The 13,598-nt window shown below is 39.0% G+C and overlaps 1 protein-coding gene across 9 annotated transcripts in view; it reads left to right on the top strand.

Moving 5' to 3' along the window:
- WAPL (WAPL cohesin release factor) overlaps nucleotides 1-13,598 on the top strand; it is a 134,379-nt gene that overhangs the window by 99,048 nt on the left and 21,733 nt on the right. For 8 of the 9 annotated variants that reach the window (XM_072931424.1, XM_072931423.1, XM_030276710.4 and 5 more), the window contains 3 exons: nucleotides 8,495-8,590; nucleotides 11,734-11,886; nucleotides 12,123-12,259. In XM_072931424.1, coding sequence (XP_072787525.1) covers nucleotides 8,495-8,590; nucleotides 11,734-11,886; nucleotides 12,123-12,259 — 386 coding nt within the window. The remainder of the gene's footprint in view (nucleotides 1-8,494; nucleotides 8,591-11,733; nucleotides 11,887-12,122; nucleotides 12,260-13,598) is intronic. The other variant, XM_030276708.4, reaches the window with a different exon arrangement.

Below are 13,598 nucleotides of genomic sequence, written 5' to 3'. Positions count from 1 at the left end.
ATTGCTGAGCAGCACTTAGTACCAAGGCCTGTTCTACTCCTCATCCCACCCCACTAGCCAGGAGGCTGGGGGTGTGCAAGGAGGTTTAGAAGTGACAGCTGGTCAAATGACCTAAGGGATATTCCATACCATATGACAATGTGCTCAGTAATATTAATTCTGGAGAAGGAAGAGGGGACACACCTTTGGAGTGATAGCCTTTGTTTTCCCAAGTAGCTGTTATGCCAGATGGAGCCTTGCTTTCCTGAGAATGGCTGAAAAACTGCATGCCCATACAAAGTGGTGGATGAATTCCTTGTTCTGTTTTGCTTGCATTCATGGCTTTTGCTTTCCTTGTGTAACTCTCTTTATTTCTTAGTGTTTTCTCACTTCTACCTTTTGGATTCTCCCCCATCCCACTGGGTGTAAGGAGCTGGGTGGGGCTTAGTTGCCAGCTGGGATAAAATCACAGCAGTCCTTTTTGGCAGCTGACATGAGGCTTAATGGGTTTGAGATAGTGACAGATTTGATTGGGATGTGCTAGATCAAGCTGATAGCTGTTAGTGCATTTTAGCTGTTAATTGACAGGTGTCTGCCTGCCACGGGGCCCCCTTGCCTTGCTGTGTGGTATGGCATTTGGCTTTCACTGCTTGCTGTGCCTGGGAACATTTTGGTAACAGCACTTTAAGTACTGTTAAAGATTAGTACACTAAAGTGGCATTGCTTGAAAGTTCCTCCACTAGTGTGGAATGCATTTGCCAGGAAAAGCTGAGATCTTGGATTAACCAAAAAACCCAGTCCCAAACCCAACAAAGCCCCATGTACTGTAAGGACTGAAAGAGGCAGAAAATACTTGCAGAAGCACATGGTTATGCTGCTTTTGTTCTCCATTTGCTTGACCAGCTCCCTTGTTTTTCCTTGTGCCTTCAGTTTCCCAAAGTTGTGTATTACTATAAAAATAGCTCGCTGAAAAGGAAACATTTAGCATAAATCTTTATCCAGTTCACTGGTAAACTAAACTGTTCTATCTACTCAGTTGAGAGGACCCAAGAAAAGAGATTAAGTCATCTTAACCTGGTTAAGTCAACATTGCAGCTGAGAAATGCTCACTAAACACAGCAGCCTTAGCAGGATTACATGCAGCACTTTGATCAAGTGGTGTTAGTAGGGTTAGTCATGACAGTAGTGTAGAATACGAGAATGAAAGCATTGCTGAATTCAGACATGGCTTAGCCAACAGACTGCTGCTGAACTTTGTATCCAAGGCAGGTTTTTTGCCTTGAGGAGGTCAGTTTCATCATGGAAAATAACATACTTCTGTTATAAGGTTGGGACTGTCAGAAACTGTCAATACCTGAAAAATAACCTTATGTCTGAGCCTTTGTAATAGCATTTGTTGTAATACATGTTTTAAGGATATGAGATCTTCTAAGGTTTGATGGGAGCTTTCTCCACTGGTGTTTCATGGTGACTGGATGGAGCTATAAATACCAGTTAGAAACAAATGCCGTGTCTAAGTAAACTAGAAGTTCAGAATGAAAAGCTTATACCTCGTCTTTGAAAGTATTTTGAAATTGGAGAAGTCCGAACCTGTGCCCGCTCTGGGCTGGCTGAGTAATCTTAGGGCTAATGTGTCAGTGACGTGTGCGTGGGAGGGGACAGAAACTAGGCTGCACTGTGGTCTGTAGTTTTCCACTTAGCTGGTGTTATACTGTACAGTAGATGTTTATCAAAGGCATCCTGCGAGTAACGTTTCATTTTGCTGGCCTGCAAACCAGGCATTTCCCCAAATCAGATTTTTAAAGCTTTTTCTTAGTTCTTTCATTTTTGAGTTTTAGAGTATGTGAACGTTAGTCTATCTTAAGTGCACAAGCCTATGTGATTTTGCTTAATTATTTTTCCATAGCTTATTTCAAATAAATAGTTCTGAAAAAGCAGCAGAGGAATCATAATTCAAAAATTATGACTATCAGTCATAGCCTTTTATATAATGGTAGGATCAGAGCAGATTGTCCAGGCCTCATTTTAAAAAGAACTGTTTGTCTTCATCTTGCATAACCTTTAGTTAAAGTGTGTCCTACCCTAAGGATGAACAGTTGTAATAGAGCTTTTTTTTTCAACAATAATGAACTGCTGATAACTATGCACATTGAGCTGCTCTTTGCATTCTCATTTAGAAAGTCAGAATAGCTTGGTTTTAGGAGGAAAGATTATTATTGGCATAAGCTGTTTTGTCTCCATTGAGGAGTCAAGCTGAATTTGGGCAATTGAAATATTCTGTGACCTCTCAGTTCAGTGCTAAGCCCAGCCTGTCTGTCAGCAGGCTGGCAAACAGTGCTGGGCAGAGCTGACAACCTGTGACTGCCTGTTGCTGCTTCTGCAGTGCATTCCTTTCATTTGCTGGTTGGTGCTTCTGGCAGATTGGCTTCCCAGTCCTGAACTGAACTGGTTTTTATGGGGATTTTTTGTCTAAATATGTTTTGTTGGAATGATAAACAAGAGATTAGCTGTTGTAAGTGTCAGCCAGTTAAAATCAGCTTGTCTGTTGTAAGCAATTGATACATTGCTGGAATAAAAATAAATTTAAAAAATACTATAAAAGGTGAGAATAAATTTGTTCAGTAGCTGATTTGTTAGAAACAAAGCCTCATATTGGCACTATTATTTCACCTAACATTTGCAAAATCAAATTCTTCTATAAACATAGAAGCATGTTTATTTAATAGTGGCTTCCAAGTTCTTACCATTTAGGGACTTTATTATTATTATTAATAATGTAAATAGACCAAAACCAATTCTTAATGTGTAAGCTAGTAAGCAGGATACTAGTCAGGACTGGCAGGTTTTTAGATTAGTCACCTAAATTGAAGAGTGAGGTAGTTGCTGTAATTTTACTGAATTGAGTTGGGATTTAGCACCTCAAAGCCATCCTGGACTGAAAACAAATGTCAGGATTTGGTCTTCTCACTTCAAGATAATCATTTGATGCTGATAAAAATTCTCTTCTTCTCACTCCTTCATATTAAACTATGGTGAAGAGGGTGTTCTGGTAGATGCCAAGCTGTGATCCTTCCAGCTGGTAAAAGTGCTTCCTCAAGTATCCTCCATAGGCAGCTGTTGGGTAGAACTGTGGGAGCGGCATCCTTGGAAATGCCTATTTTCTAGATGGTGTCAACAGAAATATTAGCAGCTTTGTCTGAGATGGGTAGTGATGCAAAGTGAACACAACATGCTAAGACCTCACAGAGGCGAGAGGAACAAATGAAAAGCATGGAAATGCTTCTCCCTCTGTGCATACTTAGGCTTTTCAGGAAGTAGAAAAATCAAGTTGAATGGAAAATGTTTCACAATGGAAGCTGAAGGTCAGTTGCACTGGGAAGCAGTCAGGTCAGCATCCTGAGACTCAGTGGTGCAAACGCCAGAGCTGTAACTGAGGGCATCTGGGAGATTTATTTGAGGGTGTTTTTTACTGATCCGAATGGAAACGTTTCTGTGAGTGTACACACACCTCAGCTGTATGACCTCTGGAATTTCATTGCAGTTGCAATTTTGTAAGGCTTTCATGTTAGTAGATAGATAGACTTTGGGTAGATTAGGATTAACAGGAGGAGGGGAGGGGGAGGTATGTCTGTGTTGGCCTGCTTCTCTCTGCCTTTTGCAACCAAGAGAACAGGACATTTGTGTGAGCAATTTGTGCTGGGAAGTGCTTGTGCCAGGGTGTTCCTTGAACTGCAGGTTTTTCTTTTCTCTTGAGCAAAGCATTATGTTTCCAGTATTGTGGTGATATTTCTAAACTATTGTATCCTGTCCCTTTTAATTAGACTTATTAAAGGTTTCAGGCTGAAATAGTGGCCATAACCATATGGCTTCTGCTTCTGAGCTGACCTCTGAATACACTCAGCATAAGCAGCATACAGACCATCATTGGCTATTTCTGTTAATGAATCTCATTTATTAGCTTGTCCTGCTTCTTAAGTTCTGTTTTCATGCTTCACTTGGATGTTGGACCCATCATCTTGTTGTGCCCTGTGGGCCTCCTCCTGAGCTTTAAGGAGGAAAAAGCATTTTGCAGATCTTCAGAAGTTTGCAAAAAAAGCTTCAGTGACATTTTTCCCCCTGCTCCTTGTGTTGTCTGATACTCTTAAACCTTGTCTAACAGCTTGTAGTTTTCTGGCTACGTGTGTACATAATGTGTTTTGTGTTTAAATGGAATAGCACCTCACAATTAAGTGATCCATGGCAGTGGTTTATTGGCACTAATCTGCTATTTTGATCCACATAATGGAGATGCAGTTCAGATTTTGAACAGTGCAAAACCAACTTGGTGCTGGTTTTAAACTGCTGTTGGAAACTGCTGTCTTCTCTGAAGTCCAAATTAACTTTTTTTTTCTGTCATATAATATGGCTCAGCTTGTGCTGAATTGATACTCCATCTACCTGTTTTGAAGTGTGATTTCTTTTTCATTGCTCTGAGTGATGTTCATTTCTTTCCCTTTTTAAAAGAAACAGACCATTATGAATACTTCGGTGCTGCATAATATGCTTGTTATCTTTTCCCTGTTCAAAGTGAGACATGCAGGACAGGTTAGTACTCTTAATGATGATGAATACAGAGTGGTAACTCATATATTTTGTTTATTGGGGTTTGTTTGGAACTTGTAGTTTTGACAAGCATCTGGCATACAGTGTTACTGAATGCATTTCAGATATGAATAATTCATTTATCAGGATATCTTTTTAAAATGTTCTTGAATTTTTTTTTTGCCATTGTCTTCTGCCTTGGAAAGCATTCTTGCCTGCAGATAGATGCTCTTCCGTGTTTTGCTAGTATTTTCTGTGTGACTCGTGTCCCTGGCTCCTGTTTTCTGCTGTTCTGAAATCTATGAATGGCAGAGACAGCGCTGCATCAGTATGTGCATAGTGCCAGCTCTTGAAAATTTCAGCTTCGAGGCTTTCAGGGATGGGAGGTTAAGCATGACCCATAGTTGATGCCATTTGGAGATGATCTTATAAAACTCTGCATTTTGTAAAATCCCTGGCATTAGTCCTGGTTTTGTATCTGCACTCAACCCCCCAGAACCACATGCAGAGTCCCACAGTACCATATGCCTTATTCCCACCCTGGAATATTTGCAGTCTTTCAGACATGTGTCTCTGTGTAAGCAGCTATCAGTTCTAGATGTACGGGAAAAGGAAACTCCTCTGCTATTCATCAGAGGCTCTTACAGCTGATTAATATTGCAGGACTTATTTGCCTTAAGAACACAGAATTCAAGGGACTTCCACTTGCATCTATTCCAAGTTAGTCTTGAGAGAAGGAATTATTAAAGAAAGTATGTGTTATTTGAATAATTGCAAGGTTGTCTTGTCTTTAAGGGAAAGTTTCTTAAATTATTGCTGCTTAAATATCAGTGTTGCTTGTTCAGGGAAGCTTGTTATCACGAGCTTTTGAATTGCCTTTTAAAAAAACACCCCAAAACCAAACAAACCAATGTCTTCACTTTTGTGATCAAGCCCTTCTGAAAAGTCTTTCTTCACTAGCATTCATTTGATCTTTGATACTTTTCCTGGTTTTGGTTCTGTCACACAGTAATCCAAAGCATGTCCACACAGTGCTCACTTCTTGATCGGTATTGGCGCAGTTTCTTTGCACTTGATCTGGAAATTCATCCTAATTCTGTGCAGCAAGGCAAAATGCGATGATTGCTTTAAAAGGTGATTGGAAATGAAGGACATATTTGCTGTGTTGATGTCCACATGAATTGCAAGAGAGGCTCCAAAGTCTCTGCATAATGTGTTAGAGCTGATTAGAACACATTTCTTTGGAAAGCCATGTTGGATTTTCAGAGGTGTGTTTTGGTGGACCAGCTGTCTGCAGGCAGTGTGAGAGTGACCAGATAGCAAGTGGTAGGGTGTCTAAGGAAATACTGCTGAGAAGGTGTGGAATCACAGGCCAGTCACTTGTTTAGATCTTTTCTGATTTGAATTGGAAGTTCCTACAAGGTATGGTCACTAAAACTAACCTTCCATAGGCATTTGAGATTTTAAGGATTACTATTTCCAGCTGCACTTCAGGCTCTGTTACAAGAGAGCCATTAAATGCAGATGTCCTCATTTCTCAGAACAGGCATTTATTGGTGGCATTACTTGTTTTCTTATGTAAAATGTAGCCTTTTTTCTCTATTGCACTAGCAATGGTTAAGTTGTAAACTGCCATGTCACAAAACACTTTGGGATGCCCTAGCTTTTGGTTTAGTAAGGAATTAAGGGAGATGAGAGAAGAAAAGCCCATTTTTGACTGTTAAACAAAAAGCATGCCATGTTTGGAAGCCTGTGAGCCCTGAGTATTTAGAAGGAATTTGCTTTTATCTGTTTGCCCTGCTGAACTCTTTCCTACGCATCAGCTGTTGTTCTCTGCTGAGGAAGACGCACTAATGCTGCATGGCCCCTTTGGTTGCACTGCCACAGCTGCTTGTGTGCTTTGTTGTAATTCCCTTCCAAACACTGAATGTGCTTCCTGTGGGCTGGGCCTTCTTGCCCTTTGTGTGTGCACAGCAGAGGTGCTGGATTTGGAAAAGCCAAGGAGGCTGCAGGTGTGTCCGTGGTGTGGTCAGCAAGGGACCGGCCCAGCTGCTGCCTTGCCAGGACATGCTCCAACCCAGCCTGGCTCTGCTCCCTGTGCCTGCCAGGGGCTGTGTTTGGCTCCTGGTGGAGCACAAGGCCTGAAGGAAAAGGAGCATGCAGCGGGGCACAGGCAGAGAATTTCAGTCCAAACAGTCTGATTCTGTAAAATGCTGTACCATGTGTGTTACTGATCAGGGTGTGTTGCTTCCTGGAATTATCCTGTATACCAGGATAGGGCACCCTCTCTTGCCAGTCTTAAATATGCACTAAAATGAAGTGTGGAGCAATTGTGAGCAATTCAAGAAACAAAAACACTTAGTGGTTCTTTTCCATTGCAGGTATCTGTGAAACTTGCATTTTCTTAATTAAAAAAAAAAAAGTATCTTTGTAAATTGTCCTTCATTTGCTCATTGCAGACCCTGACTCAGATTTCAGGTAAATATTTACTGCTCGGAGAGGTATAGGAGAAAAGCGTTAACATCTGAACCATTTTCTAACCTTTTTTTCATATAGGGATCCATAAGACAATGTATTCCTATTTGTGGGCCCAGATGTTCTCTTGTAACTGAAGTATCCTGAACATGAAATTGGTTTCTCAGTTAAACTTTTTGAGCTGAACGGATACCATCTAAAAGAGCTTCCTTGCAAAACTGATGAAACTGAAGATAACTACTGTATTCATGTTGATGAACAGTACATGAGCACTGCTATAGGAACATAATTTAACAATCCAAGTTTCTCATGACCACATGAAAACACGCTCTTGGTGGGAAAGAGGCTTTTCTCTTGCCTGGAGACTGGAATGGTTTAGTGCTTTTGGGCTCTGAAAACTCCTAGTTGAGGCTTTCATTCTGTTAATATTCCTTGAAATTTTGTTTGGTAGGGCTTTGTCTTAGGAAGAATGGGAGGATTCAGCACAGTAGAGTTTTACTCTGCAATAATACAGAAACCCTTGACTTAGAGAATTGGCTTTCCATCTTTTGGCATGCTAGAACCTTGTTGCACTTTGTGGAGTGGTGCTCAGTCCCTGGCTGGTTCTAGGGCTTGCCAGATGTAGCCCCTCTGTGAGCTTGAGCTGTATTTGGGTTAAATAGCTAATACATTATATTTTGACAGAAAATGTTTATTTGAAATTATTTTTTCTACATTTCAAATGCTGTGTAACTGCTGGGAGGAAGGAGGTACTTAGAGTGTTTACTTGATACATGTCATGGTGGGAAATGGTGAAAATGGTAATGCTGTATTAGTCTAGAACAATACTGTGCAAGTAGGTTGATAAACACAAATGCTAGAAATAGAATTCTGTCTTTGCTTCATCTATGGAGTATGTTATGTTTCCCAGAACTTCAAGGACAGTAAATTTTGATGCATTTTGATTTGCCTTGACACATTTTTGAGCAAGACTAAAAAAAGACCTCTTAATTTTTTAATATGGATTAAAGCATTTTGGTTGGATGTTTTTATTCCTCCTAGCATCAAAGTCTATATGAATTCTGCATTTTTGTTTCTAAGCCAGTCATATTTCTACTGACATGGTGTTTGCTAACATGTTTTTTTCTTGAGCTGTCAGTTTTTGTCTGTAGGAAGGTTGCAGACCTTTTGCCTTTGAATAAATTTAAGAGGTGAGACAACTGAAAAATTCTTTTAAAAACATACATATCATGTCTTTTGCCATTTGAGTGGGTCTGTATGTCTTTAAAACCATCAGATGCTTCAAAGTCTCTCTGATTTTCCAGTACATGTGATATTGTGAACTTTTGTTGCAGGGAATTCAGCTGGGAAAATGAGGCTTCTTTTCCTTGTTTGGCTGCAGTATTCCTACAGTAATTTTGAAGTGTATAGTGACTACTGGTAATTTACTTAAGAAATGACTTTTATTTTTATCTTTTAGTCTCCCACAAAAGCAGTGTATAATGCTAGACACTGGAACCAGCCAGAATCAGAGGCTCTGCCAGCACCACCAGCTTTGAAAACTCCCAGTGTCCCAGTAAGTAGACTGTTGGTTTTTTCTCAAGTTTACTAAATCTCCTTTCCAGATTCACTGATTTTTTTTTTTTTTTTTTTTTTTTTAAACCCAAGTTCTTGCTATCTGGTAATGTCACAGTAACTCAGAATGAGGTCCACTTTCTGATGTGAGCCATTGGAATTTGATAGAAAGGAAATTGTTAGTGGAAGTACTGTAGAATAGCATCTTAAATATAGCTTCAACGTAGTTACAAAAAAATGCTTGCAGTTATGCTTCCCAATGCTGAAGTTAAGCTTTCTAACAATGGTCTCCATTCTGTTTTCTGAGAGAACTCCCAAGATTAACTTAGTAATGAACACAGAAGTCAGCAAATTGATGATGAAAAAGAAAAAAAACTTGAAAAGAGCCTTTTCATCTATTTTTCCTTTATAATGGAGTAGTGCTGATGGCTGACTTGACTCTTTAGATACTATGAAAGAAACACCGTTTTCTGTGTACAGTCAGAAATGCTAATACCAACATTTTGGATATCAAAAAATATACCAGGGGTGAAAACGTTCTTGAAGTTGTTTGTCCAAAAGTAAGTGGTTGTTTTGAGACTCAAAGTAATTGTTTTTTAACTCTTTTGAGACTCTGAGAATCCAGGGACTTCAGCTTATATTGCAGAAGTTGCTACTGATCATGCTAAGAGAGTACTGTACGTTGTCAATAAATGTAATTTCATTTGGTGCCTTGCAGATAGTACTGGCCTAAAAACAGAAAATAAGAAAGCAGATCTTTTTGCAGTGATAACTCTTCAGCTTTTGTTGTTGTCACCAGTTCACCAGTTTGTAGGGTTTTTTTTTTGTTCTTTCGTTTGGTTTTGTTTTTTGGCTCTGTTTGTTGTTTTGTTTTGTTTTTTTGGGGGGACAGTTGGGGTTTTTTCTTTTTTTTTTTGTTTTTTAAGTCTACCCCTCTTTCCCTCTTTGTGGTATTCTAGTACTTCTTCCTCTTTGATTTGTGGTTGTTTTTAGTTGCCACCTCACAGTATTCTGAACAGCCTTCTTTGGATGTTAACTGCAATGCCTGGAAAATGCAGATAACTGATTTGAAAACAACCATTTCCACTAGAGTCTGAGGAGAGAGCAGAAATTTCAGCCCTGGGTTTTTCCTAAGCCCTTTTTTCAATTTAAATTACGTACCTTTGAAGTGAAGGTTTTGTTGCTTACTGAATCTCTTGGTACTGTTTTTTTGTGAAGTACTCTGATAGCTGACTTAAGGGCAGATTTTGTGTGAGTCTTGTCAGACAGACTTGGATATGGCTTTTTCAAGCTAGGGAAATGTCTGTTTCATTCATTCAGACAGTCGCTTTTGTCTTCTGTCAGACTTCCACTTTGTATCTGGAACCATCAGAATATTAATTCAGGAATGTGGTAGAGGTTTGGCTGAAGAAATCACTGAGGGGAATTTGTATGTGCTGCTCATCTTACGATGCACATCTGAAGTTGCTTCAGACGTGGTTTTTAACTCTGATTTACACGTGTGTAATACTTCAAAGTTACAAGGTAAATGAGCCTTGAGCCAAATGTTTTGTGGTAGTTCCTGCGCATGGGATCCTGCCTCTTTCATTTCTGTAGAAATTTATCACCTGAAGGTTGGGAGAAATCTGTCTCAGGTTTATGGTGAGAAACTCAGAGCATGCAAACTGCTTATGCCAAGTACTCTCTTAAGGCCTCTCCAAATGCCCTTGGAGTTTGCTTTGAAGGGGCAGCCATTAACCAAGGCTTGGATGAGATCCTTCAGTGGCTCTCCTGTGTTCACATACTGATAAGATCAGTCCTCCAGTATGTGCTCTAAACCAGTTTTTCAGGATGGTTTATTACCATTTTGCCACTGGTGCTTAAGTGAGTGAATACTGAAATGCCACAGTGATAAAGGCAGAATGTAAAGAATACTTCAGTAATATAGCAGCTTATTTTGGCTTTTATTTTAATTTTGTCTGTCAGTGTACAATGCATAAGAAGGTTTTCTCTCTAGCTATCCCCTGGAGTAACAGGTCATGCATCTTCTATGCCTGCGTATTCATTTTATGTTTTCAGCCACACTTTTAAAATGTTCTCATTTTTCTGTGTAAGGAAGCTAAGTACATGATGTTACTGAGAGATTGAGGGTGAGTAAATGCCCATTGGAATTGGCACTTGTACATTTAGAATTTGGCATTTGGAGGTCTTTTCCCATATGCCTTGTTTGCTGTAGTTTGTCTTCATATTAGATTTTGTGCCAAAGAAATAATCTGAAGATAAGCTGCACTTCAGCTTGTAGTAACCTCAAACTTATACAGCAAAGTAAGTCGAGGAGAAACCTGTAATACTTGCCAGAGTTGTCTGGAAACCTGTCAGTAGTTATTCTAGACCTAACATCAAGTTCTTGCCTCCCTGTAGAACAGGTTCTGCTGTATTTTGTGCTATGATATGCTCCTAAAATATTTAACAGCACAGATAAGAGAATGCTAAGAGTGTGCTGTACCTGATTTGAGGGCTGCTCTGTGCCGCTCCTTGCTCTGTGTGGCTTTTGTTGTGCTGCTGCACAATGTGTACTGGCAGTCTCCTGCTCCAGGCCAGCTGGAGTTTGGAGTGTGAGGCTGGAGGGTAGGACAGGAGTGCAGTGTCCTCTGGCAGGCAGGGCCAGAAGAGCTGGCACAGAGCTCTGCAGGCCAGGCTGGGCTGGGGCAGGGCTGGCTCAGGGCTGTGCTCCCATCAGAGCTGGGTACTTCCTCAGGGCTTCATGGTGCAGCCAGCCTGGGCATTCTTGGAAGCTCCATGCAGAGGGGTAAGAGACTTCAAAGAGCAGCAAATAAATACTGTTTATAAATACTGAATTTGGTTGGTTTACTTACCCTGAGGCTTAAGGAACCAATATAAGGAACATTTTATTCTTCTGCTGGTTTTAGTTTCAGAATTCTACTGCATCTTTCCTATATTTGGAAATGTATTTTTTTGTATTTAAGAGTAGACACATTGTCACACAGCTTAGATATACGTACATCTTGGTAGTGCAAGGCACGGGCTAAATATAGTCCCAAGATGTGAGTTTGACAGTTGCACACCTGTACTGTTTCCTGATGTATTTAGTGTATGTTTTCATGCTCAAAACATCTGCCCATTTTAGCACTTTCTTATTAATAGGTAAGGCTATCTTCAAAGGAGGCAATTCATAAAGATGATGGAGTTTTTAAGGCTCCTGCACCACCTCCCAAAGTGATAAAAACTGTGACAATACCTACTCAGCCCTATCAAGAGATAGTAACTGCATTGAAATGTAGGAAAGAAGACAAAGAAGTAAGTATTCTTAACAAATTTTTAAGATAAAGAATTACTAGTAATCCTAACTACTGAAGGAACAGTGTCAAAACACAATTTGGCTTTCTTATTAAAAATAATATTTTGAATGGCCTTTATTAACATCTTAATGTTTCCTTGCACTTAAAACTGAATAGATTTTTAAACTGTACTTGTTAAGATTATTATCAATCCCAAGAGCAACTTACTTAGGTCAAAATATTTGTCTTTTCCAGTTATACACTGTTGTTCAGCATGTAAAGCACTTCAATGATGTAGTGGAATTTGGTGAAAATCAAGAGTTCACAGATGATATTGAGTACTTGCTAAGTGGATTGAAGAGCAATCAGCCCCTAAACACACGTTGCCTTAGGTAAGACATCTAATACAAAACATGGAACCTGTATTTAAAAGAGAATACTGAATTAAATATGCATCAGAGAAGTGACCATGCTTTAAAATTTCATGGACATTTACTTGACACTTCTGCCATAAAGAGTAAAATTTGAAAATAATAATTAAGATTGTGTATTTTGAATAATCATAAGCAGTATGGTTATGAAGATGAAATAGTAAATTGTGCAATAAGAGACATCTTTGATACACTTGTTATCCTTGCTGTAAATTAAAAAAATACCTTCTGATAACTTGTTTGTTTAGTGTATCTTGTGTGTGATATCTGTTCTGTTTTTAATGCAATTTCAGTTCTGAAATAAAATCCCTGAGACTGCAGAGTTTAATGAAAATCTAGAACTGAGGTAGTAGTGAGATGTTTAAATTCAGCTGTCTGTTCTTTATCTTCTATTGAGAAATTACATGCCTGGCACCCACTAAAAGGACTGAGGCCTCAATATTAATTGGGAGGCTCCTTAACTTGTCTTGGACTATTCTTAATATTCAGGTTACACATTATTGTGAAGTTGACATCAAAAATGTTAATCCTGTTTTGGAAAAGTTTGTGACTTGATACCAGTGTCAATTGCATGGACATGAAAGTAATTGTAATAATGTTAAATAACCATACAATAATATTTTTATGTACCTAAATTTTCCTTTCTTTTAGTAAAACTAAAATAGTAGAGACAGAAAAGCTTGAATCCATAGAGAGAGGTGATGGCAGTGCTTTGTTGTTTGACTGTGGCTGAGAAAAAGCTTTCTATGCCTCTAAGACAGCTACTTCAAAATTTATTTGTTCCTCAGAAATTAGCAATGAATATTGTTGCTGGATTATAAGTACAAGAACTCTATAAATTGCTACTATAATGACAGTTTAGGAATAGTTTTCATACAAGTGCTCCTTATTTGCTCATGTGGCAAAATTTTAAACTAATTATTCACAAATTTATATAATGGAATGTAACTTATATAAGCACAACAAAAAAATACTTTCTTTCACTTAATAAATTGAAAGAAAAGTGTTTTCCCAAAGGAAATCAATGTGTAAGGATAGGAGTAGATGTAAAAGACTCAGAGGTCAGTAAGCTCTAACTGGTGCTGTTGTGATTGGAGATAGAAAGACCACTTATTCTTTTCAACGCCTTACTGTGTGAATTTCTTACAGGCAGATTCCTTAGCAAGAAGACTTGATTGCAGAATCACTCCCACATTAGTGCACATTTAAAAGCAATGTATTTTTAGCAGTTATGTTGCACTGTGCTAGAAATGGCAGACAGCTTACTGAGAAAGCTGGGGAAAAATGCCATTTTTAAAAT

This window comes from Taeniopygia guttata, chromosome 6, assembly GCF_048771995.1.
Source record: "Taeniopygia guttata chromosome 6, bTaeGut7.mat, whole genome shotgun sequence".
In the NCBI taxonomy this organism is placed as follows: Eukaryota; Metazoa; Chordata; class Aves; order Passeriformes; family Estrildidae; genus Taeniopygia; species Taeniopygia guttata.
This window is presented reverse-complemented; position numbering and strand designations above follow the sequence as displayed.